Below are 27,892 nucleotides of genomic sequence, written 5' to 3'. Positions count from 1 at the left end.
AGTAATAATATAAATATATACATATATATATACATATATATATATATATATATATTATATAAAAGTACAAATAAATCCTCTTAATAAAAAAGCAAGCAGTCTGAAAATTGAACGTGATTAAATGTAATTCTTCATAAACACGTGTATCATATGTGTGTGATAGTCTGGCGACCTGTCCAGGATGTACCCCGCCTCTCACCCAGTGTAAGAGGGTAGGTACACCACTGTAAAAATGTGTAAAAAAAAGTGTACATTACACTTGAGGAAAAACATTTTCACAGCTTAAGGATTTATTATTTATTATTTATTTATTTTCCTTAATTTGTTCTTCTGTCCCTTCACTCCTCCTTTCTTCCCTATTTTGTAGTAAGAAACAAAGATGTTTAGGGGAAATGTGCTGGAGTAAAAGTGAAAGTTGAGTATTGTGACAAAGTATTATTACTTTGTTATGTGACACTACTGCACGTGACTAATAACGCACGGAGAAAAAGCAAAGTTCTCTTTTTGTGAAATATGAACAAAAACTGGAAATGTGTTTTTCATTTCTGTCAGGAACTTTGTACCTTCATTTGTTGAGACACAGTTCTGTTTTCCTGCACTAGTGACCAGAATAAGAACTAAGGTTTCCCTTTTATCTGTGAGATTTGTGAAATGAGATTTAAATTATTTCAAAGTCAGTATAATGCTTGTCTCCAGTGATAACAAGATGTCTCCTAACTGTGTTAATTATGCTGACTGACTAAATTTGCTGCAGACATACAGTCTGTCATTGCTCATGTTAACTGTGTTAAGTGATTTGACATTTCTCTGATAGGACTTTGAAAGGAGCAAACACTGAGAGTATTTTATAAAATGAGTCAAACTGTCACCGTAGATGTGGCAGTGCGGTCTCACCTTATGATCTTGTTGCAAGCACCACATACTGGGGTCCTACCGCTGTCCTCGGGTGCCTGCTGCGCTGCCTGCAGGATAGAGCTGCGGTTCTGCATAGGCGTCGGCTGGACCGGCTGCTGGTGCTGAGTGACGACGGTGCTTGTTTTGTCTGGGCGAAAGCGGTCGGCAAAACTAGGGTCAGTGACCCATGGTGGTCGAGAGGAAGGACCTGAACGGCCTGCTGCTGCAGCTGCAGTCTTGGAGCCTGTGACAGAAGAAAAAACCCAAAAAGGATCTGTTTTTGGGATGACAGCACTAAGAAAAACTTGGCTGAGACTTAAAATAATTTCACAATGGACACTTTTATAGGACATACACCCTCCCCTCTTAAGGTTGTAATAGTTTTGCGTGTTATGCTGATGATGCTGATGCTCATGTATTGACACAAGAATCTATTAGCACAACCACTAGGCTACTGGATGCTGCTGGGGTTCTTTATACGCATCAGCAGGAGCAGAAACTCACCATCTGGTTTATCTGCTGCCTGGGCCTTGGCAGGTGAGGGAGTTGGCTCAAGGCTGTGGGGAGAAAATGACTAATTAGAAAAGGCACACACATACACAACACACACCTCGGTAACCATGGTTACTACTCAATGAACATCATGTTTGGAAGCCATGGCTGTCTCCATTACCTTGTGCTGCAGATTACCTTACGCATGAACGACCATAAACATCTTAATTATTAATTTTAATGAGTATCAACAGGATTAGCACCTCACCTATTGTGGTGAGACACGCCGGTTGTGTAGTTTCAGGCATATGTTAAAGAAAATACACTGTGATAGAATTGGAATTGATTTGGAGGCCATTATACATGACAACACAAGCCTTTGTGAGACAAAATCAATCAGGTAACTCACATAATCAATGCTAAACAACAGATATCGTGCTCTGCATTCAGTAAAGACATTACAGCTCTGCATCACGGTGGCTCAAGAGCCACCACTCTAATGAGAGCAATCAGAAACCTAAACATCTTGGATTGATTGACGTCACTCAAAGTTAGAGAACGAGAAACTCAAGACGCTGTCAGTTATGGATGCAGACAAGTTTTCACTTCAAGCCTGTTAGTGCAGAAGTGCTGAAATAAAGAGCTGTTTCTACATTTCAAAGTTCTGTTACCCGCAGCAAGCGTCACTATATTCAGAAAATCTTCAAACCATGACTGAGGAGGAAAAACAACTTCTGAGCCAAGACAGTGAGCTCTGGAGACGTCTTATTTTGGGAAAAAAAATATAATACCGCCTTAGGCATCCATCATGTTTACATCATCAACTGTGCCATCTACAATACATTAATGAAAGATGATGAAATCGTTTCTCATTTGCAAAGAAAAAGAAAATGTGGAATGAATTACCCTGCGACTGCCTTGTTCTATAGCATCGCCTGTATCAGGTTAAGTCTGCCTATCAATTATACTCCTTATGACACCAAACAACTAAACACGAGAAGTTACAGAGGTAGGAGAAGTTAAAGATTTACAGCTGGAAGCTATAGTGCAAGGGGAAGAATGAATTTCCAGCAGAATACTCTGAATTATAAAGGACATTAAAATCCCTTTGCAATAACAGGAAGATGGCTTGCAGGGCTGGTGACAGAGAGGAAGTTAAATCTGTCTAAATTAAGGAAGGTAAGACCCCCTCCTTACCAGGAGATTTTCGAAAAGAAACTACGGCACAACAGAGTGAGAGAAGAGAGGAGGCTGGATGAGAAGGATCACTGGTGGCCGGGTCAAACATAGGACAGGACAAACCTGTTTCAGCCTGTTTGTTACACAGATCCTGGGTCAGCTGCCCTTAAACCCACACACTGGCAGGCCTGCCTTCCGGGACCCTGCTGAACTACTCACAAAAACACATCCCGGTCAACACAACAGCTCCGGCTAGACTCCCTAACGGTGCCGCCCAACATGACAACAGGCCAGTGGCACTGACTCCTCAAACACCTTGGAGAGGTTTGTTGAGCCACACCTCACTCTGCTGAAGGTTGCAGGTGCAAATTGGAGAACATCCTCTGCAGCTGCTTATTCCCACCTGGAGCAGCCTGGATCATGTTTTCTTGACATGTTCACTGCTTTCAACATCCTCCTTCCCCTCTGCTCAGTGTGATGCAGGTGCACAACTCCTGCATCAAAGACTGTGCAGACAGGAGAGTTTGTTTTTGCCTTCAACATAGTTTTGGACATGCCCCAATATTCCCATGGAACATTGCCTTGACATTTCCTGTTCACTCTTTACACATCGGATTTCAGATTCACCTGTATTTTTTTTTTTTTTTTTTTGGCTTCCTCTCCTGTGGGATGTATCGACCTGAACAATGAGGAAAGTAGGAGTTTGTTGGCAGCTCAACATCCGGCAGAGAAAGGAGCAGGTTTTGATGTCAGATGGAGCAAGAAACCACTGACATGTGTCACCCTCCACAGTGTCGAGGTAAAAGTGATGCAGCTCTGCAAGATCCCAAATGTGACAACTGACAAAATGTAAAACAAGTGTGGCACACATGTGAGAGGGGCACTGGCAATGCTTTTCTACAGACTCCTTTTAATGGTTCTGTCATACCTTATTATTTATAAGGCACATAATGTCAAGAAAACTAGTATTTTGCAATTAATCCGGAGACACTAGAGATAAATAGGTAAAACTTTTAATACTTTGATATCACCATGAAACCTTCATAATAAGGCAAATTATTTTTTATTACAAATTTTCTGTCATTTTTAGTTTAATTATACAAATGAATCAATATCTCATTATATATTCCTACCATTCCTACAATTTCATTTAGGACACGCTTTTATCCAAAGCGATGTACAACACAAGTTAGAAAACCCTTAGGTCACAGGTATTGCCTTCCAGTGCCGCACCCCGCCGCACCCCGCCGCACCCGCCCCCCCCTTTTTTTTTTTTTTTTGGAAACCAAAGTAATGACCAGTAGCGATCTCAGCATCTGAGATTCAGCAATCTCAGTATCACTACTTACGATGACAATCAACATACAACATCACACAACTTTGTCAGTGCTAGATAATCATTAAGTGCCGGGTTTTGGACCATCTGACGTACTCTACCCCAAAGGGCAAAGAGGATATATATGTGCATATATGTTAACATGTTAATTAAACTTGTGTGGCATGAAGTAAGTGTGCAGGCATTACTTTATTCCTCAGTGTACACTGTTTTTTGTCAGCCTTGCACTGATGTGATGTGCTTTTAATTATTCTTCCTCAACAATTCATGAACATACCTACATATTCTCAGAATAATATAACTGTGCATATATATGTGCATATTTTGCAGAATCTAGCTTTTAAGAATATGTATTGTTACATTTTTAGACAAATAATGACACTGCAGGTGAATAGGTAACAGATATTACCATGAAACTTCCCCAGTTGATCATTTACATTTATTTATTTACGATTGTTTTTTTGTATTACAAGTCTTCTGATATTTTATGTTCAATTATGCAAATAGTGAGTTATGGAATTAAATATGCAAATTTTGCATTTATTTCCAGAACAGACATCTGAACTGAAATAAACACCTAAATGTGTATTTTGTATAATTTCTTTCTACTAGTCTCATTATGTGTGGCATATCTAACTATTACACACTTTTGTTCCCACTGTCTTGTTACTGTTATGTGCTGAACTTTCTTAACATGGTATTAATGGCTGACTCCTTCCTTGACAAAACTGACATGTTGTCTGGATACACTAATTGGTACAGACCAAACCAGACCATAGTCACTTGTGTAAGAATGTTTATATATTTGGTAATACTACCAAGAATAATTTAATTAGTACCAATGGCAAAATGATAACCTTATTTTATTTCCATTTTCTGTATGTGGAAAAAAATCCATTTACTTTTTTCTTGAGAAATGGCAACAAATAACTAGTTTCCTGCTGCCATAAAATTTAACTTTTCTCCAAACCTTGTAAAGCCGAGCATTATTCATTATTCAGTTTTTCTCCCAGCCATCTAAAGGCAAGTTTCCAGTTGTCTTTCCCTAAAAGTTGTTTTATTTATACATCTAAATAAGGGTAATATATCGTGCCTAACATTTTGCATCAAAGTCAAGTGAGCAACTTGCCATTGGATATTTGGTAACACTTTATCTGAATAGTTTGCCCACAGATAACTTGGTAACATTCAATAGCTTATTATTTGAGATTCAACAACTCAGCTGTTTTGATGAACTAACAGATAATCTGTAGAGTGTAAGTGACAGGTAATGAACATTGGATCAGGTATAGAATAATTCTTTTATTTTGAATGTAACAAAGATCCAAGTGGGATCGAACATGTTAATTAAACTTGTGTGGCATGAAGTAAGTGTGCAGGCATTACTTTATTCCTCAGTGTACACTGTTTTTTGTTAGCCTTGCACTGATGTGATGTGCTTTTAATTATTCTTCTTCAACAATTCATGAACATACCTACATATTCTCAGAATAATATAACTGAACTAGAACTATGAGGCACAGGTTGAGAACATATAGTGAATTGTCACATATGCTTAATAGACAATAATCTACAGACAGTGAAACTGTTGAATCTAAACTAATAAGCTGTTGGTTACAAATAAACCATTTGTGGGCGGAATTTCCAAATAGTGTTACCAATGTTTTTCCTCTGAAGAATGCCACTGCACGGCAACAACTACTCTGCTAAACTCTAAATATGATTATGTTGTTCTTTTTATGAGGTTTTAAATATTCTTGGGTGTTTTCCTTATACAGGACTAAAGGCTGCAATTCCTCACTGTGCACCTCTGCACTGTTTTTATGCCTGACTGCACAACAATTTTCTCTCTCAGGCAATAAAAGTAAACCTTGAACCCCGATCTTTGAGAAGGCACACTATTAATTCAGATCTGCATACATATTGAGAAAACCCCTGCTTCTAATAATTTTTGTTCAGGAGACAGTGTAAGAAAAGAAGCTGCTGTGACTCAGCCAAAGAAAGACAAGTTGATATCAGAGATTTATCCTTTTAGGCTGGAAAACCGAATTAACAAGCAGAAAAGAAACACAGAAGAAAGGACAGGGAAGCAAGAGTTTGCTTTTTTTCAGATGTTTTATATTTTTGATGACAGCAGAAAAAAAACAAAAGTACAGATTTATCTTCCTTTTCGTTCTTAATGGTTGGAGAAGCCTACGAGATGAGGGGATCACAAATGAAAACTAAAGGATGAATGGAAGAGAGTGAGTGAGAGACACAGAAAGAGATCAAAGGAGGGTTAGAACTTCACATTCAAAAGAAGAATAACGAACAGAAAGGCGCGTCCCACTGCTGAGACCCCCCCTTTCCACCTTCCCACCGCTTAACTCCAAGTAACGCAGTGTGAAATGGAAAATAGGGCCACAGACACAGTGGTCCACAAGGTTGTCTACAATCATCAAGTCAGAGATTCAGAAAGAGATCTTACACTTAGGCTCAGTATGCAAGGTTCCACTTTGGGCTTTGTCATCTAGGCTATGTTTCTTCTATTTTTGGTTTGCTTTTCTTTCTTTTTTTCCCTCAAACTTCTTTTTCACCCCATCTGTATCCAAAAGGTGAATTTGTTAACTGCCATTGTACAGTCGGCTATCTTCGTCGTCTTTGTCACGTAGTCGTTGCGGTGTTGCTATCGCTAGCAGGCTCTGGCTGGGCTCTGCATCCCATGGCGTCTAGGATGTCGCTCAGGATTTGATATTGAGGGCGCGAGCAGACCTGTCGTGGTGCCAATCCCTCAGACGGGCATAGCGGGGACTCTGAATCTCAGTGAGGAACTTTTCCCTGACCGCAAGCAACAAAGATATGAAACAGAGATAGACAGGGAGGAAATAGATTGTAGAGAAGAGAATAAATTTTAAAAAGGAAGTGTGAGAGAGCAGAAAGTGGAGTAAAGTGCACAGAAAGTGAAAAAGTAGCAGATAAATAAAACAGGTGAAACAGCATAGACAATAAGGGTATTATAGGTCTGCAAGGCAAATATTAAAGTTAAGGAATAGTTTCACATTTTGGGAGACATGCTTATTTATTTTCTTGCCAAAAGTTAGATGAGAAGATTGACTCTTATATGTGTTTGTTAAATATGGAGCTACAGCCAGCAGCCAGTTGCTTAGTTTAGTACAAAGACTGGAAACAGGGGGGAACAGCTGGCTCTGTCGCAAGGTAACAAAATCCACCCACCAGCACCTCTAAATCTCACTAATTATAGTTATATCTTGTTTATTTACCAGGCATAAATCAAAGTGTAAAAATATCACTGGTTTCAAGGGGCGTTATATCTCTACCTAACTTCCAATGAGTGAGCAAACTCTGGCAGTGAAAAGTTGTCTTGATATACTTCGAGCAATGTTGCAGCACAAGTGAGAGACTGTATGTCTTCAATATCTACACATTATGATTTTGACCAATGAAAATAGGTTGGAGGTTGAGCAAGTGCATGAAACCTTGCAAATATATATCCAGGGTGAGCGCTTTATTTTTATTTCTTTTCTTCTTCAAAGAAGCGACGTGTAGCTTAGCCTGTTCACTGATGCATGGAGCAGGTTAGGACATCTTCATTGGGAAAAACAATCTGATGTCTGCTTGTTTGCATCATGTCCAATTAGAAAGGGGTGTTATGAGATATATATAGAGAGGAACAGTCACTTCTCTCTCAAATATTCTCTGCTGGTTGCCTGACAACACAGTGATGACATGATTGTAGAAACCTAATGTACTGGGCTGAAAAATAGTCAGGTGGTCAGATTTTGTTACTGTTTGGATGGAGACAGCAGATTGAGGATCATTGTTGGCTGCATAAAAAACACATGGAAGTGGGCAGTGACAGTTTCAACATTTGAAATGGACATATCTATTTCTGTTGGAAAGGGAGTATAAATGAGCTGTTTGCCATTCCCTCTGTTTTCAGTGTTTATGCTAAGCTAAGTTAACCAGCTGTTGGCTTATTAGTTGGAGTACAGACATGAGGATGGAACAACCTCCCCTTTTATCTCACAGCCAGAAAGCAAGTCAGCATATTTCCTCAATGTTGACTCATTCCTTAAAAGAAAATAATGCTATAAAGCATATTAAAGTCACTGTATGCAAAATTTAGAACAGAAATATAGCAGCTAACCATGCCTTGTAAAGATATAGCAGAGTACTGGCATCCTGAGCAGAGAATGTGTGTTGTAATCTGAGCTTCTCTGTCGGTTGTTGTGGTTAATGGTCTAGCCGTACACGCGTGTTAATGCATGTGAGTGCATGTGAAACGCAGTGTGTGTATCCCACTAGTTTATCACAGCCACTATGCACTGCGATCATACAGTATTACTAATGATAATGGCAGCGCAATTCACAGTGGCAGGACTGAGCTGTCGCAGTAGTACCCAACCTCCAGCTTCCCCCCAGGTATCAATGTTAGCTGTCAGTCAGCACTGTGTCCTTTGTTAGTGCTGTTTATGGAGTAATCACCGTTAGCTGCTTGCCAGCTCAGCCACCGTATGTTGAGAACCGTGTGCAGGCAATCATGCTCCAAACAATGATTCATAGATATGCTCTCAGCATACAGCTCCTTTTATGTTCTAATAATACATGTACAAATCACACCACACATGCCAGTACTGCAGCAAAATTCCAATCGCAACCTTTAACCACAGGTAGATTTAAAAGTTTAGATCATTTCTAAAATAATTGCCAAACTGAAGCTTCTGCACACAAATGCACAAACACTTGTGACCAAGGAGGCTGATGTTCAGATCAATGTGTTTTTACCTGGACCTCTTCATGATTTCATCATCTGGGTCCTGCACTGAGAGATCCAGGAGAGACACACATTAGCATGCCTTACTGATAAAAAAAAAAAGGTGCTTTTCACAGACAACTGGGTCAAACAGCTCATCATGTTCAAACCCAAACATATTAAGTAATAGTATACATGATGCTGTTGCTATAGAGCCTCTGTTGTAATAAACATGTTATATCAGCATGTCAGACTAGTTACATTCATGAGAAAATTGGCATCACTGAAGACAGCAGCCAGCTGACAGCTAAAAAATGGACACCGCTGTTATCCACCTTTCCTGTGTCACTCACTCTGGTGTCATCCCCACCAATATTTTCTATGATCATATCATATCAGATCAACTGTTCAGTCACAGGTCTCCACCTTCACTTTATCTTGACTACCAGAGAAGCCCACCTCTAACCCATCACTCTCTGATGTCGCACTGTCCAGACTATGCCAGGCCCAATCCGCGACTTACTGAAGTCGGTGCCTGTGAGCTGGGCCAGGATGCGGAAGGAGCGGGACTGGGTGGTGCCAGTGCGGGGCTGCCAGTCCTCAGTGTCCTGGATCAGCCTCTTCTTGCTGCGGTCGTTGGGGATAAAGCAGGGCAGGTTCTCCACCCTGAGGCCGTGCCTGCACACACACCCAGCAGCAGCACACAGCAGGCGCGGTTAAAACAATCCCATTTAGGGACTACCCACTCACACCAACCCAGCTAAACAGGTTACCTTGAAAATAGAGGACATCCTGAACAGATCATGTAATACTTAATGCTCAGCATCACGGTCACGCCATAAGCGAGCTAATGGATATCCATTACTTAGATTTCTCATGGGCACACTGTAGACGCTCATAAACGGACATTTCTACATTAGAGATCGTATTTATGACTGTCATTGGAATCAATAGGAGAAAACCTGCCAGACTAAAGTACCTGGCCAAGGAAATTACCACAAATTAAAGCTTTTATTTTGATAAAAAAAAAAAATAATCAAGGAACAGCACAAAAAATGTTCCAGGTGAATTGCAGCATGCATTCATCAAAAAGCAAGCAGAGGATGAAAGATGAATTATTACTAATGAACTGGCATCTCTCCCTTTGTCTATTCTCTCTTTGCAGTAAACCTAATAAGCTGACAAAGCTGACAAACCAGCCTGCATGCAGCTGCCCCTTACTTGGACACTTGGTACGCATCATCATAGTAAGCTGCTTCACCCCTGTAGAACAGACCAATGATAAATAAATACACACTGTATAACATTAACCGATGATTATGACAATTAGTAGTGGTTCTCAAACTGGAGATGAAGACCCCAATAATAGGGGTGTAAGAAAACATACAATACAATTTTCTATTGCCATTTTAAGTTTTGCAGTACTGTATCCATTTAAAAAAAAAAAGAACAGTATTGATTTGTGAATGCTATTATTTTAGTCCCACAAGCACTTTCATTTTATTTTTTCTCAGGTGTAATTTTTAATTAAAGGTAAAATATGTCACAAAATACCATTATAAATAAAGCACTGTTGTGCTATAGAAATGCCCTGGTCTACAAATCATGTCCCAGACATAAGGTAACATTCTTGTAGGGTCCAGAACCCAGCAAAAATCAACCAATCAAAATCAAGGCAAAAAATGACCATTACCACTAAATTCATGACACACAATTGCAATATCTGTCAAAATATTTGTGATTTTGTTTTTGTTTGTTTTGTATATTGCGCAGTCTGAATATAGACAAATATTATTTCCTTTGCTAAAATGCACAAAAAGTAGTGCTATGATGTTGGATGTTACAGTAACAGTGATAAATACAAATGCAGAATGTGATGTGTTCTTAATTCTATGCTATTTTAAAAAAAAATGATGAAAAACTTAACACATTGTATGCTTACTGTATTGCAATATATTACAATATATTGAATCATAATTCTTAGATATTTTATCGCTAGTTTCTTGCCAATACACAGCTCTACTGATATAAACCTGAGGGTTATATTTATAGACTCTTCTCTAATCTTTACATTTTTCTTGTACGTTATTGAATAATTTTAAGTTAGGTTAAATATACATTTTCTTAATAAGATTGCTCATAACCAGTAAGCATATCTATCCAAGCCTAGAAAGAGCAGACAAAGGACAAAAAGGTTGGGAACCACTGTAATAAACGTTGGGTATTATTGTGAGCGTGAATGACAATTAAAAAAAAAAAAAAGGAAATAAGCAAACACTATTTTGTCTGGACTGTCAATGAAAAATGAAATATACTAACTTTTCAGGAATTTCCACCTGCAGCATTAAAAGAAAAGAAGAAAACAGAAAATGAGAGAAAGAGGTTAGAGCCCAGCTTTGAGTTAAATAGAAAGAAAACCAGAACATGTCAATAAATGGCAAAGGTTGTAAACAACAAAAGATCAAAAATGCTGTAGGACATAGAAAACATGCAAGATGTGCCATGAGACATGCTGCTATTGTCAACAAGCTCTGTGAGAGAAAGATGGCATTGTTTGTTTATCAAATCATCTATTGTCACCCTGACCCAAAATGACTCAGTAGATTTGGCACAAAACCTTTGCCCAGCGCTCCTCTCACCCATGTGCACGAATGCTTTACACAGGCTTATGCAAATGGCTCTAGCATTTGCCAGAAAAAAAAAAAAAACGTTGCCTCTTTCCTGTTTCATTGCAGTTAGTCTTATTTTTCTTGTGCTCTGAAACCCTGTCAACAACGATAAATGCCACAGCGGTGACGCATCATGATGTCAGGGTAAGCTCTGCACAAACAACATCACACAAAACCTGTTTAAATATGACAGGCCTAGACACATAAGACATATGCTGTTTGCATCGAACTGTTTACTGTCTGGAGAAATCCAACAATGTCTTCATCAAAAGTGGGCTGACAGTTAGAATTAGGCTCTATTCTTCTTAAAAATGGCCGGAGAAACAAGGCTCGGCCATCTGCAGAGAAACTTCACAACCATGTGAGCCCTCTCGAGACTAAGCAAGTATGGCTGCTTAAATAATCCAGCACCACCGCAGTAAAAGCTTCTGAGAACACAGCAGAATTTATGAGTGAGGCTAAATACAGCGACAGGACACATCTCACCAACGACTGCAGCCAGACCGTGCTACCACTGACATGACCCAAATTACAGACACCAGACTGGCCTATCATTTCAGGATCATTTAAAATGCTTTTGCTTCATTCCTGGAATCCTTGTAAAATCTGAAAGGTAAAATGGAAACTGAAGAATTCTGACTTAAATGTAATTATAGCAGAGACTACAGTCATGGGAGCGTTAACTTCATTTTTAATACACAGCATGGCTGATAGCAGCATTACAACAGCATCAAAACAGTCAGCTCTGAAACCAAGTTACTGTTCATTTCAATAATTTACAACCAAAAGCTCAGAGGCCAAATTGATCAATAAAGTTTTCAAGGAGAGAGCTAAGATTCACTTTTTCAACACAACAGATCGAATTTTTACTTTAGGGACAACATAAGAGAAGGGCTCCATCCTAGAATTGGTTTAGAAGCCTTAACTTGGCCCATAGCATTGATTTCATTCATTATTTTTGTTCCAAATAACTAGCTGCATGGCCTTATCATTGAAGTGAAAGCAGAGAGAATCATGGAGATGGTTTAAAAGTCAAACTCAAAAGTTTAACAGTGATATCACCACGAAAGTTAATTATTTTTATTTGGAGGAGTCGCAATATACCAGTATTGATGATACTGTGATACTTAGAAATAAAATATTGATATCATGCTAATAATATACATATGATAATATCATGTAAATAAACCAACATCTCTTAAATTAATCACACTTCTTTTCGTTTCTATGTCCCTCTCCAAACGCCATTCCGGTTGCCTTTATCTATCCACTAAGTCTGAATTGCTCTTTTTGTATTGCTTTGTACAGTTACGTACTAAGACTCTCTTTCCACCTCCCTACACTATTTTACTATTTTAACTTTAATAAAAAGCCATTAAAAGAACAAAATTTAAAAAAGCACACAGTAAAGTTTAACAGGAATTTGACTGAAGGCATTATTCTTTCAAACATTACAAAATTGTGATAAAATCATTATCGTGAACTTGGTAATCATTTCATAAAAATCTATTTTTAAGCATAATGTAAAAAGACAGGTGTAATGTAATCTAATGTAGTGACAAAAAGTGAGCACCATGACACGCAGTACAGCTTCTAAAAGCTGAGAAATACTGGACTTGAAAATCTATTCTGCCATTTCTTTCCAGCACACTATGACTGGAGAAGTAAGATCCAAGTCATAATCACAGTCAGTCAATAACTCATCTGTTGGAATCACAGATCAGTTTAAAAGGTGGGTCGTTTTGAGAGAAATTATACATCCTTCAAAGCTTAAAAAGTCTTACCTTTTAGTATTTCTCCATCTCTCTCTTACACATACAAATTGTAAGGATGATAGGAACAAAACAGAGTAAGATGAAAACAAAATCTAAATGTACAAAAATAAAAAAAAGCAAAACCCCACCGCAGAAAAAATAAAACTGACCTTACAGGGCCTTAAACTTTGACTGATTATTGACACATAATTCACTAATCTCTGCTGTTTTTGTCATATGATGAATTTTACTGCGGGGGTCTTTCAGTTTGAGGAGGAAGCCACCTTGAATTGCATACTTCAGCTAAATATCCCCTGCTATGCAAACAGAGTGTTTGCTTTCATCTGGATGATAAAGGCCAAAATGATAATTTAGGCGTGTTTTGACAAACGGTTTGACAACCTCCTCCTTTTACACATTTCTGCACAAATTACCACTTTTAAAATCTGCACTGCTCTTTCATTTTGTATTCACTTACATTGTACATAATTACTAAAGTATTTTTTCATGTTATTATGAAAATATTCTTCTGTTCTGTATTTATGCTTCTTGATTATTGCAATACTCTTGTATTTTATTTCATTTTCTCTGAATATGTCTGAATATGAATATGTAAATTTCTTGTAAGTGAAATCTTGGCCAGAGTCTGTCATGATACAGTCTATAATGACAGCTTATTTTGGCTGGTGTCTTTGAGAAAAAGCACACGTTTTTAACAAAAGTCATCATATGTTTTCTATCTTGTTTGTTGCATTATTGGCAGATGGTGGAGTAATTAAGTAGATCTCAGCAGTGACTCAGCATTCCTTATGTTTATCTTTTATGGACTGTTTCTTAAAATCTGTGACATGATTTTGGCAATGAACTGAAGTAAATTTGTAACATAATTCAGTTTGTAAATCCTAACGGTGTTATTTTCTCTTTAGTGTAGAGCCAGAATAATGAAACGTCAGAAATACCATTAAATCCACATTAGTCACATTGTGGTTCCTTAAGGTAATAGTGTTTATTTATCCACCTACCCATTCTGTGGCTGCTGCATACTGGCACGGCCCTGTGAGCTCTGGGTGTTAAGTTTAGGGGAGTAGGCCACAGGTTTAATAGCAGGTCCTGAGTTGGCACTACCACCACCTGCTGTAAATGGCCGCGCCATCTTGTTAATGGTTGTGCTGGGGGCAAAGGAGTACTTTGGCAGAACAGACGCCGGAGCAAGTGAATCCTACGAGGTTGTGGGAGAGGGAGACAACGCAGCACAGCGCACAACATGCGGTTAGATATTTTTTAACACACAGTGAAAGTTCCTCTGCTGTTGCACAATCCCAAGCTTTATATTAAGTAAGCTTCCAGTGCAAACCAATATGTTTTCATTGCAAATTATTACTGCAGGCTCTGTCAAAGCCCGCAGGCTTTTCTCTGCACACGGAAGGAGTGCTTAAGAAGTGTGAACACAGCCATTTTATTTGTGTTGGCAGTCTGCCATGGACTGGCCAAAGTAATCTGCTATTGCTGGTTAAAAGGAAAATGCTCAAAGTGAGAAGTGAGTGAATTGTCATATTTGACTGACATGTCTCACTAATGAGATTTCTCACTGAGCATTATGCATGGACTGCAAAAGAACAGCTACTAAAATAGAACACTGACTTTGTGAAAAGTATTAAGTTCCTCCTGCTTTACTAGAAAAAGCATGCAGCACAAAGCAGTTCGTGACACCACTGTACTACTCACACTGTAATCAGTTAGACAAGTAGCTCTCAGGAGGTTTGACAGTGAAAGTAAATGCACCAGTATTACTCCAGCTTCAGGGATTGTGCAAGGCATCACAAAATAAACCACAGGAAATTCCAAAAGCAATATTCACAACCCTCCATCCAGCAAACAACTCATTTAGCGACTCAGTGATGCTTTGCTAATGCACAGTGCATGTACTCTGTGAGAGCCTGACAGGTGACTCGGGTGAATCAGATGAATGTAAACACAAAGTGACAGAAAACACTGTTAAGGCCAATTGTGAACAACGATTAAAGGAAGTTTCAAAGTCAATCAGTGTCACTGTAGTCCAGTAGCAGACCATGCCAAAGCATCCAAGTGTTCACACAAAGGTGAGCTTAAGGTTTCAGACAAATACAGTCTTACCTTCTGGTCTCCACCCGCTTTGAAAGCTCTGTGAAAAGACAAGACAGGGACTGTCATTAGCACATATACCTACAGCAAACGTATCTTCATACATTTAAGTTACAATACTGAACACTGTCTTCAAGTTACAAAAGTCAGCAATGTTTCAGTCAAATGAAGTTGTTTGTCTTTAACAGGATGCTGCCATGTTGGATCCAAAAATAATGTTTTATTTCATACAAACAAAATTTATGAGCATATTTTTTTAAACTGAAACGACTTATAATTATTATTGCAACTCTATTTCTGAAATAAAAGTGCACAATGATGCTTCGCTTGTGTTAAGCAGTCTCTCATATTTAATTATTTTCATGTTTGTATTTGTTTATGGTGCAAGTTATCAACAAGAATCTACAAGTGGAGCTAGACTCAAAAATCAAACAAACATATAAAATAGAAAACAAAAGAGCACACAAAAGAGGAGAGAAAAGAAAATAGAATTGTAATTAATTTCATGATATCTCTTATTGCAAAAATAAAAAGACATTTCTGAAAGAAAAGACAACATTTTAAGTGGCTTACTGAGTGACTTAGGTGTCTTGTTGTTGTAGTTTTTTGCAATGTTTTCCATCAGTTAAGACAACATTTTACCCACAAGCATAATTGCTTAAATAGGAAGTTGCAGGAACTCTGCTTGATACTGCTTTGAAGGTCATTTTGCAAACAAGTGATCAGACAGTTTTTAAACAAGTCCAGATTAAGCCATTTATCCAAACCACTAACAGATGCCTGAATAGAACGAGAATGCACACAAATTATCCATATTAACTCTTCAATGTGTCATAAAACTACATGAGCACACATGCAACTAAAAAAAACAGCCCTGTAAAACTGGATTACTTTACTTTTTGCTTATATTGCTTGTGTTTGTCAAGCCAATGGACACTACTGCAAAGCCCATATTTCAACAATTAACCTAACTAGGATCAAGCACTAGAAATGATACAATGAGTATGCATCACAATACAGGGGTTGCATTTAAATGTACTTAAATACTGTAAGCAGGGTGATATATCGCAATTTCTTAATCTAATATGTATAGCGTTGGTTTACTTTTATTACTCCCAAGAAATGTAACTTATTACATTTGTTTACTTTTTGATTATTTTTCTAAGAAATGTTTTAAACTGGATAATTCTGAAAACTGAAAAATGTCTGGAAATAGGCTATACCAACAGAAGACATTCCTGCACGACAAAAAGATGCACTGAGTGAATGTTTTTTTCAACATGCTTCAACTTTTTATTGAAAAGAATATATTCAGATTTAACCCTTTGGTAATTACTAACAATTTTGCTTAGAAACTAATTCTATTCACTGTAACTGTAAGTGACTAAAATTACATTTATTTCAAAACGTAATTACATTTCAGTAGATGCCCCAACAATGCATGAGTAAAAAAAAATACTTTTAAAATATTGTTTTAATCTTTTTTTTCACAAAGAACTGCAGTGTCTGCAAGTGTGTATATCATAATCTCAATAAAATCCCACATCATAGCATTACATTTTGTGCAGTCTGAGCAAAGAACCTAACATTTGCCTAGATCAGTAAACATTTTAATAAAAAGCGCTTGCAGGATTCTTTAGGCATTTATAAACACCGAAACCTTCTTCACATTGTCTTGTACTGTCCGCAGATTCACCCAGCCAGCTAAGAATACTACAAGTGCCACCGTGAAGTACCCCTCTTAACTGTAATCCCAGGCTTCACATTACTGCGGTGCCTTTGCTGACTGGAGCAACACAGCAGACGGTTCATTAAAATATCTTTACACATTAAACATGGAGGCCAGCTTTACATCGCTGCTGGCTCCTGAAATATAAAAATATAAACCATCCCCTGCCTGATGTTTGCATGCGACACAAAGCTACAACAGGGTTAAGCAGGAATGAACCAGCCCTGCAGTCACCCTCATTGTTTCAGGCTACAGTCATACACACACAAAACAATGGACAGCCCTTCCTGTGACAATGAGAAATGAATAACCGCTCATGTCATTGCCTGCTCAACTGCTGATAGAGCAATGTTAAAGACAGGATGACAACAGCGCTGTATAGATACAGAGAAAGAGGAGCGAGGGGAAGGCATACCGACATGTCCGTGCGTGTCACACTTCTGGGAAGACAAATCAATGTGACATTCATAATGCTTCAGCTCGCCTTAACCCACAATTTAGTGAGTCACACTTAAAGCTTAAAGCTGGGATACAGCAGGGAATGTGCATGACAGCTGCCATGTATGTATTCATTTTGGCAAACTTGACTTAAATGAACAAATATGGAGATTAAGTCACTATTTCGTGGAATAAGTTAGCTGTGCTGAAACTGAATATGCACACTATGAGATCATTTCCTGCCTCATTTCATGGGTCACTTATCTTAACTGATGCTTGGCTTTCAAGTTGATGTGAGATAAAGTCAGAAATTTCACCACGGAAAAAAAAAAAATCTCCCATGATACTGTAATCACCACAACCACAAGCCTCCGGGCCAATCACTGACAGAGAACATTGAAATATGGGCCGAGTGTGTCCCTGTAGCTGCCACATGATCTCCTCTCTTTGAAGCTGAAAATCTATTGCCCATATATTTTTGATTCCACTCCCTAGAAAAGGCTCTGGATACAGCCTAAACCTTCCGCCATAAAAATGACACCAAATGATCATTGGTGTTGAACAAAATGAGGCACTAAACCAAACAATAGACCATATCTCATCAACGTGCAGCTGTCCTCCTCTCTTGACATAAAAGAAACTGTGGATGGCAGCCAAGATACGAATAAATAAAACTGACAATAGCTCCTCTCTGAGAAGTGTTCCGGGAAAACAATATTTGCTTGTCTTACAATATAATAACAATAAGAGAGGGCGAGATGAAGAGAGGAGACTGGGGGATTCATGGGAAGGGAGTCATGGGTAAAACAGAAAAAACAAGAGTGGAAGAATGTGAAATGTTTACAATAGCTGGACTCCACATGGAGACGAGAAATAGAGGAGGCAAACCACAGAAAGCAGGAATAAGTATGGCTGATGTTAAGTAAACACGCCGGCTTATTACAGGCTTATCAAAACATTACACCACTCCCTGCGAGATAAAGGTAACGGAAGAAAGCCTCGCTCTCATTAGATACACTAACAATATTTCCTAGCATTAATGTTGTGTTTTTTTCACACACAGTTGGATTTGGCACATATCACACATCAACACCCTGACTTCATCTTCCTTCACAAGAGAAATCTTTATGAGAGAAAAAAAAATCCCCTTACCTACAGGGAAATAACTACGGCAAACTTTCAGAGCAATGAACTGTGTTATGGTTACACACAGAAAATATTGCGATGAACAAATCATCTTCTGTGTGTGAAATAGCAGAAATACCACTCTGTGTTTACATAATTCATTTTTCAGGCTTTGGCAGAGCATAGCCGACAGAAACAGCAAGGAGGCAAGCCTCACAGAATAATTGCATCCCAGCTTCAACACACGTTTGTGGGCTACATCTTAACAAGGTGCGATTAATAATCAAAGACTAAGTTTGAGTTCTGACTCTCTGTTTAAAACACAGGGGGCACATCTGGCATATGGACGACAACTAACTCACTACAAGTACCGCACTAGGGATGTCCCACTCAGATCAGAAGGACTGGTGCCGTGCCTGATCAATGCAAATTTTAATTGATTGGAATCGGTTATTTTAAAAATTATTTTTGGGGCTTTTATTGCCTTTAATGGACAGGCCAGTTTAAGTGTGAAAGGGAAGGGTCAAGGCTGGAATCAAACCCACGGCCGCTGCGGCGAGGACACAACCTCTGTATATGGGGCGCAGCTCTATCCACTGAGCCACCAGGTGCCCCGGGATTGGTTATTTTAAACACGTGCCCCACCAGATCCTTTTTTGTTTTTTTTACGTCCCCCGTCTGTCACACAGATGTTGTAAACAGAGCATGATTTGCAGCAGATTTTCAGATTTTATTGTAATGCTTCGTATCCAATAAGTTAAAAAAAGAAAATGAGCATGAGAATGAGAAGCACCATCCATCTTTTACCCACAAAGCAATGATGAGGGAGCAAAACCCAGAACAAGAGGCAACTTCCAGCGACAATCCCTGGCCACATCTGGCCAAACTTTTTATACCTAAATATAAAAACAGACAACAGCTACAGGATGAAGTGCTTGCTCTGCCACCAGAAAAACACTAAGATCTCCACGTTTAAAAGCTCCTCTCCGAACCTCCGAAATCACAATGAAGTAAGTTGCACACTTTAGTTGAAAATGTTACTGACTTTGGCTCATGTTAGCTTTGTTAATTTTTAATGTGTTAATCTTTTATGTTATGATAAGGAAGTGAGGGGTGGAGAGGATGAGATTGAGAATGAGAGGCAGATTGTTCATGTCTTAATTAAGCAGGCTTTCCTTATTTGTTTGATTAGCCCACCTGCTCTACTTTAAAAAAAAAAAAAGTAAGTTTTATCAACAAGTGGTTTTTTTTTTCATTGTTTTGCGCACCCTAAAAACATAAAAATGGAAAGTAACCTGTACTTGTACGTTTTTAAACAAGTACTTGAATAGCTTTCTCAAATGGTAATGTTTTTTATGATTGTAACTGTACTTTTAGATTTTTCTACCTACCACATGCAACTAACCCTCCTCCGTCCCTCTGCAGAGAGCATGACGTCTTTTCCTCTTGCCACAGAAGCCAACAAGATATTCACTGTCTCTTTTCTAACTCTCCTTTCCTTTTCCATCTCTCTCTGAAAACCCCACCCATGACTCAACTGCTCTCTCTCCCTCACTCTCCTTTTAAGGCATTTACTAGGTCGAAGTGTAGTGTGTGTGACCTCTTTTTACAGAAAAAAAATTACGTGCAACATCAGCAGTGTGTCTAGTTGGCTGTGCGGAAACCAGGAATCACAGCTCTTTGCTATGATCTTTTATTACATCTCTACCAGATACAGTAACTTTCATCATCTCTGGAGCTTAATGATAACCTACTGCAACACTCAGACACATACATGCATACATATTACACACAAGATCGCAGTCGTGGTAACACTCCACAAAGCTTTGGCATCTGACTCCCCACCTCAGAAATCTGCATTTGATCCCTCACGTTTAAAAAACTCTGTACTCAGCTCAACCACAAACCACCCTCCCTGTCCTCATCCCTCCATCTTTCATCCATTATTCTCACTCTTCTTCTGCCTTTTGGTGTTTTGTCATCCTTCTCTAGCTATTCTATCTATTCTACCTTGCTTTACCCTACCTAGCTTAATCTTTACTATTTGGGCAATTTAGGATTATGTCTCAATATTGAAGTCAATACCACCATTTTCTACCACCATTAGGGCTGTAATTAATTACTATTTTTGTCACTGATAATCACCAGCAGTAATTCATTCATTGTAACTGCTTATCCAGTCAAGGGTCGCGGGGGGGCTTTAGCCTATCCCAGCTGACAATAGGCGAGAGGGCAGTGCACAGCCTCGACAGGTCGCCAGACTGTCACAGGGCTGACACATTGAGACAGACAACCTTTCAGGTTCACATTCACACCTATGACCAGTTTATGGTCACCAATTAACCTGCATGTTTTTGAACTGTGTAATCACTGACAAATGACAAGTACCAAATCCACACATTTCAGGGGCTGGAAACCGACTCATGTCTGCTAAAAAAAACGCACATTAATATTATTTGATTATCTAAATAGTCATCTATTCATTCTCCATTGATTACATCCACTAATGACTGTACCTCCTCTTTCTATTACTAAGAAATGTGTAACTTTCTGTCTCTAAGTTTGTGAGTGCAAAAACCAAAATCCCATTGTAAAAATGGGCACATGAATTGGTAGGCCCACTGAAGTAAGCGATCTTTACAGAGACATCTCTGAGGAGCCTGGCATATGTTGAACAAAGCAAATATCCCTGATGATCTCTGAAACTATTAGTTTATGTTCTGGCTGTTTTCTTCTGGAAGCGATAGAAATGACCCGCGGCTGTTCAGACTCTCAGCAAACTAAATGAACAAAGAAGATTTGTCAGAACTTAACAGCTGAGTCTCTTGGCAGGCAACAACAAAATGGACTAGATGTGAAAATAGCTCTATTACAGCTGGGATCACAACCTCTTTACTTTTTGATTTTGGGATACTTACAAGTATTCCCACGACAGCAGCAAGGCTCATCTTTATTACTTAACAAGTCAGTACCTTCTCATTTCTGAGTGCTTTAGTGGTTTCGTTCCATCTTTTTGTGTGTGTGTGTGTGTGTGTGTGTGTGTGTGTGTGTGTGTGTGTGTGTGTGTGTGTGGCTACTGATGAAACATTTGGCTTGTAATCTACAGAGAGACTTTATCAGTCAGGAATTTCTGGCAGGAGTTATGTGAGCAGGTATGAGAGCTGTCTGTTTGTGGGTTATCCAGTGCTAATTAAAATAACTGAAGCTAAATTTAAAAAAAAAAAAGATTTTTCTGGCTCACATTTTACAACAAAGTGCTTTAATCTCAAGAAAGAGTTTCTCTACTTTCATTAGAAAGCTGAGGCATAATGTACAGGTTCCCACGGCTCCTTTGAAAATGGTTTATTTCAACCATCCAAAGGCCAGTGCATCGACCTGACAGTATTTGGCGTGCATATCTGCTGCTACATGACTACTAACCCCTGCTCTTGTTTCTTCTGAATTGGCATCATAACACATTAAGGTGTTTCTGGGTTGCAGGAACTTTTCCTTAGCTTTGAGAACCCCCCGTTTTGTTATGTCCACACCACAAGACCCAGAAACAATTGTAGTCCTTAAAACACTGTTTTGAGGGACTTTTTTAAGAGTAGGTATGCTCCCAGCACAAGAGCAACAATGGGTGACATAAGTTTACAGGGATCGGTCCAGGCATTGCAAGTGTGCATTGATTGGTTTAACACAGCCAATGCAGCACCAGCAATTGCCATTTTTGAAAACAAGTTAACCGTGTAAACAACAGAAAACACAAAACACAGACAACAGCTTGAAATGAAAAAAAAACATAAGAAAGCATTGACAAATGGACTGACAGTGAGGTCCAGGCTTCACAGAGAATATGTGATGGTGGAAATACAACACGGTTTTGACTAGTCAAAGCAAAAGTGATGTCGCTGTGCCAACCGCCAGCTGTCTTACAGTGCATCACTTCAGCATCCCTGGCAGTGTGAATGCAACCCCCCCCCCAAAAAAAAGCCCTTTAAGGTATGTAGTTCTCGGAGGAGCTCCCCAGAACTGTTCAGTCCTAAAAAGCCTATCGATTGATGATAAAGCAGAATTTTTGAAAACACCTAAATCCAGGTAATACAGAAATTTTGCACAGTTAACCCATGTACAAAGTAAGTGTGTCAAGCTTATGGCCCACTATATTATCGCCACTTTTATCAAATCTAGCATGCCTATTTCCTGTGAGCAAAGCTGCAGCATATACTGCAAGATTGTTCAGGGTTTATTATGTGCACCTGTCTTATGAATGTGAGTGCAATTGCACAATCAGTAAATCTGGCAATTTGTTTCAACTAGGCCATGCCAGCAATTATTTGGCAAAGATTGTTAGGAAAACAGCATGGGATAAATATCAACACCAAATACAGATCACTTAAATATGCTTTGCACAGCAGCAATTCTGTGAAAATTGGATACAATTTGAAAAAAAGGAGCAATGAAAAAGCAGTGTGGGTGGAATTGGGCACACCTTGATGCAAAGATACAGGTTGGACCAAGAATCTAGGTTAAAAAAAAGCATGATATGCCTCATAAGTGACCATGTGGTAGTGCTGTCTGTACTAAAACCAGGTTAGTTCTTTTTTGGCTGATGAATTAACTTTTCATCAAAATCCACTCTAATCTGTTGAGCAGTTTTTGAAATATCCTGCTACCTAATGAAATGGACAAACAGGATTGAAAACTTAACCTCCCTGGCAGAAATAATTACTTTTTTTTTATTCTATACTGTGACTTATGAGTGAAATGAAATTAAAGTCCAAGTCTAAACCTAAAACTAAGCCTTGGGGAAATGAAATAATGGAATGTGTGTGAGGATAACTTTAATACCAATGTGCTTTGCAACAATCTGTCATATTGAGTCAAATTTCAAGGACACTGTGCTGTTTTATCTCTCCAAAGAATAAAGGAGGATATGCATTTCGGGGTGATTTATGCTGCTGTGCTTGACCGAGATAAAATGGAGGGCGAGCGATCATGTAGTGTTCTGTTGCATCATGCACTGCCAGATGACTTACTTGCTGAGGGTGAGGGTGAGGGAGTCTGTTGCTGCTCTGATCTTGTTTTGTGCCTCCACATGGGTCATTTCTTCTGCATTGGTTTCACTGATGGACACCACCCAGTCTCCAACCCCGACACCAGCCTGAGCTGCCTTCCCACCCGGGGTCAGCTGGAAGAAAAAAAACACAAGGAGAGAAACCAGACAGACGTTAGAGGTATGCGTAAGGTAAGACCTTTTTAAGATGATTTTTAACCAAATTAAAGGATGATTTTTTTTTGACAAATCATCTTTTTTTTGTTTCGGCACTGCATGTAAGTGTAAAGGTAAGTAGTATATATATGGTCCTGTTTTATGTGGGAATATGGTTATTGGAGTGAGTTAGGTACATCTACATTTGCCTCCCAGGTAAGTCTGAGTATAAAGTAAAAGACAGTATAACAATTAGTGTAGGGCTGGGCGATATGGAAAGGAACAAATATCACATTTTTTAACCAGATACCTCCTTACTCATATTGCAACAATATTGCAGGGTTGACTATTGATGCTTTTGCGAAATATTTACACAATGAGATTTGGGACAGACTATTAATGTGGATATAATGACTAAATTGGCAAATGATAGAACAGCTAGAACAGGCTGGTAAGTTCAGAGAATTACATCATTTTACAGTAATACATGATTTAAAATCAAAAAAAGATAATATGATTGTGATATCCAAAATCTAATACAATGTCTAGTCTCATATCGCAATAGATATAATATCAATATATTTCCCAGACCTAGTTCAGTGGTGGGTTTAAGGATTTGTACCAACAGAAATGAGGACTCTCACGCCAAGAAGCCTGACTCATTTGGAAAATAAAAATAATAAAATAAAATACAATAAAATAAAGATAAATGTAATTAGATCAAATGTGTGTGGCATTAAGATTACAAAAATTCAAAGTCAAGACTATTAAATGGCTTTTAGGCCTAATACTTTTTATTAAATTTAAGATATTAAATTTTTTTTTCTTTTTTGTTCTCGTTGACGGGTCATGCCTCAAGAAAATAAATCAGAACATGAGTGAAAGAAATACTTGCATCTTTGTATGACGACACTATCATTATCTCATTAATATCAGCACTTCAAAGCAAAATGCAGGAAATCCAAACAAACAAAATATCATGTTCAGTTGATTTTGCTGTAATGTCTGTTAACAACACTTAATAATCAACCCAGGGAGTCTTTGTGTCTGGGTCTGACAAGCCAGATGAGATATTTCACTCAACACTGCGGGAACAGGCATTATAGGTCATCATGATGTCATCAGTCATCAGCGTATGATTTGCTGCAGATGTGACTTCAGACAATGAAAGGAACTCTTGAAAGGTGCAGACAGGGAGCATATGTTACAAATAGTCACATCATTTACTGGAAGAATTCATCAGGTAAGTCACTGACAAGTTTCACTGACAAACAATGACATCATCCTCTCAGGCCGTCACGCAGCCTGGAGACATACTGAGTCAGAGCAAAGAGCTGGAGTCTTGTTACAAACTCAACATAGTCCACATAGGTAGTAATGGTTTTTTGCATGTACACAGTGGTTGGAGCGGACATGGCAGACAGTGTAGACGAATATATGGAGCAGAGATGCCAAATCGTGTTTAGTAAGGGCTTAGTCAGCTTGCCCATGCAGTTTAATGAAACTCGAGACTTGTGTCAAAGTCTCAGATAACTGGAGTACAAAGTGTTCAGCATCAGATAAGTGAGCGGGTGCCAGGATTTCTGGCAAAAAACCTATTAGGATTACTCTCTGATGTCATGGATCCCTGCAAATGTTAGCTCATCAAAAGCTCAGAGGACTCAGCGGTTCAATCAATAGTTTTCTGCCATGTTCAGCTAAGCTATCACGCTCGCCACTTTGATTCTGCACATTAAACATAAACACTTGTGCGAACAGGGAGGTAATATGCTCTGTAAACTGATGACAGCTAAGGCTGAGGAACTACTGTGCGCCCCACAAAGACAACAAAGTTAAAGCCCGCCTTGGATCGAAACACGGCAAAGCTAAAAATAGGAAGAGATGCATTCCTCAGGGGCAATCCGAGCTACACTTATTTTACAGCCGAGTTCAAACATCTCTTTAATTGCCTTTGATTTGCACTCACTGGAAGCAATTAGAGGGGTTAAGAAAGAAATAATTTTCCAGTTTAGGAAGAACTTAAAAGAGCCTGAACAGTGTACTCTGGGGGAAAACAACTACGACATGAACACAAGTGACAAATCCTGAAAAGGGGCACAGCCTGGCACCATGCCACAGAGGTTCAATACAGAGAGCTGCACACCCTCTTTACTACTACCCTGGATCGTAAAACTTGAGCACCTTGTCATTTTTCCCAAATAAAACAATGCTTTTACAAATGTTTAACAATAACACATCCCATGAACCTTGGCTACAAAAGTACTCTCGAGGGCCAGAGAAGCAATAAATAGATATACATGAAGGGTAGAACATGAACAGCAAAAAAACATAATTGTGAGTCAGCTTTTCAGAGAGAAAAATAAAAAAAAACTCTTCATGAGAATTAAATTAAACAATGAAAGCTAAAGCAAGCCAAGCCTGAAGTGGGGTGGGAAAGAGCCAAAGTTGGTCTATTTTTAATAAGATAGCATGGGAGATGCAGACAGGTGAAGAATTAAAGGGAAAACTATGAATAAATGAAGAAAGCAAGAAAGAAAGGAATGCCAAATGTTTTCATACAGGAGTACAAAGGATCATTGAATAGTCTGATAAATATGGAAATAATGAGGTAGAGTTTCAGAGACTTGGAGAATAAAACAGAGGAGCACTGAGGCTGTTCTGGAGGCTCAGGGTAGCCAAAACCCAGTGGCACCACCTGAAATTTTCAAATGAGTGGTCAGATGGGGCCAGTGAAAATACTGGAGTGGCAAACCAAAAGTAAAAGCAATCACTGAATTTAAGGAATTGCAATTACGCTTTTGTAGTATATGGCTATAGTTGAAAACTGTCATTATGGGGAATTAAGGAATCGCAACTGATTTACTGTGGTTTCTAGTTTCTTATTTAACAGTAAATGTTACCAATTATCTGATCATAGACTAATATTTACATTAATGCAGTTAACATTTTGACTGCCAAAACCTGTTTTAATGTGCTATGTATCTACAGACATGTGTGGGGCGATTCATTGAATTCCAAATAGGCTTTCCTTAAAAACACAATTATACCACTTTAATTTGAAGGAGTACAGTACTTGTAAGGAACAAAAAATTACTGAAAACAAGTCTACTCAAGTTTAGCTGAGACTTTTAGGTACTCATAGGACCCATTTTCATTCAGATATCTTGAGGTGAGAAGTTCAAGGGGCTGCTTTATAATAGCCATGCCAGTTGTTCCCTTGCCAAAATTTAGCTTAATTTGGAGCGTTATTTCGCCTGCGCCCCAACAAGCTACGTCGACATGGTTGGCACGAATGAATGCTGTATATTGTTTAGTTTTTCAAGACGCCATTACCTTTGCATCACTGAAAAAATGAGTGCACCACAGCATAGCCTCTTGAAGACAACAATGTCAACCTCCAATTATTTTCACCAGCAGGGCCAGCAAGTGTATCCTGCGAGCCATAGCCCCCCCAGGCCACCTTTGTAGGCGTTACTGCTAAAACCTTACCCCGACATTTTATGGTGGATTTGCCTTCAATTTGTCACCTATTTGACTGTAGTCAAAGATAGAGATAGAGAGAAAAAATAAAAGAATCTATGAAGTCATACAGATTGTAGATTGTATTTGCATGTGCATGTGTGAGTTGAGTTGCTGATGGACGCAGACACCTGTGCTCCTGGCTCAGGTTCAGAGTGCAGCTGCTCCCTCACTTGAGAAGGCAGCAGTTAAAGTTGCTGCGCTCAGACCTTTGGATGGTAGGGGGACGGACAGAAACCTTATACCCCCCCCAGCACTTTGTCAATACGATGAAGGACAGTGGAAAACATGTTCCTGAAGGCCTCACACTGCACCATACCTCACAACAACAAGAGATCTGACATGACGTACGTATGATAACATCATGTAGCAGCAATACCACAGTGATGACTTTCTGATTTGGATTACTGGATAACAAGTGGGAAGCAGACTCATCCTGGCATGAATGATTTTGTACAAACATAACTGTAGCTCACCTCGCACTAATGGCATGACATCTGCGAAACTGAAGGTATTCACAACCACAGGGTTAGCCTCGCAGTTAGCCTGTTTCAAGGCTTTTTGGCAGAGCAGACCTGCAGAGCTGTTTTGGTATGCTATCAAATTTCAAAGCATGAGCCAACCTTTCAAAATGCAACGTCTTGAATTCACCTTTGAAGTGCTCCCCTTGGCTGACCTTACAGGTGAGCCAG

General features: G+C 38.9%; 1 protein-coding gene across 4 annotated transcripts in view; it reads right to left on the bottom strand.

Annotated features, from left to right (window-relative positions):
- Nucleotides 1–5,997: 5,997 nt before the first annotated feature.
- LOC121947797 (PDZ and LIM domain protein 7-like) overlaps nucleotides 5,998–27,892 on the bottom strand; it is a 29,779-nt gene continuing 7,884 nt past the window's right edge. For 2 of the 4 annotated variants that reach the window (XM_042492913.1, XM_042492914.1), the window contains exons 3-8: nucleotides 23,509–23,660; nucleotides 15,211–15,238; nucleotides 14,100–14,296; nucleotides 9,178–9,332; nucleotides 8,687–8,723; nucleotides 5,998–6,718 (exon numbers count right to left, since the gene is read on the bottom strand). In XM_042492913.1, the coding sequence (XP_042348847.1) occupies nucleotides 6,622–6,718; nucleotides 8,687–8,723; nucleotides 9,178–9,332; nucleotides 14,100–14,296; nucleotides 15,211–15,238; nucleotides 23,509–23,660 (666 nt within the window). In that variant the 3' untranslated portion in view covers nucleotides 5,998–6,621. Of the gene's footprint in view, nucleotides 6,719–8,686; nucleotides 8,724–9,177; nucleotides 9,333–9,875; nucleotides 9,918–10,973; nucleotides 10,991–14,099; nucleotides 14,297–15,210; nucleotides 15,239–23,508; nucleotides 23,661–27,892 lie in introns of all 4 variants that reach the window. The other 2 variants (XM_042492915.1, XM_042492917.1) reach the window with 2 other exon arrangements.

The sequence above is a fragment of the Plectropomus leopardus genome, chromosome 9, assembly GCF_008729295.1.
Source record: "Plectropomus leopardus isolate mb chromosome 9, YSFRI_Pleo_2.0, whole genome shotgun sequence".
Taxonomy (NCBI): Eukaryota; Metazoa; Chordata; class Actinopteri; order Perciformes; family Serranidae; genus Plectropomus; species Plectropomus leopardus.
Note: the sequence above shows the minus strand (reverse complement) of the source record. Positions and strands in the feature narration are given on the sequence as shown.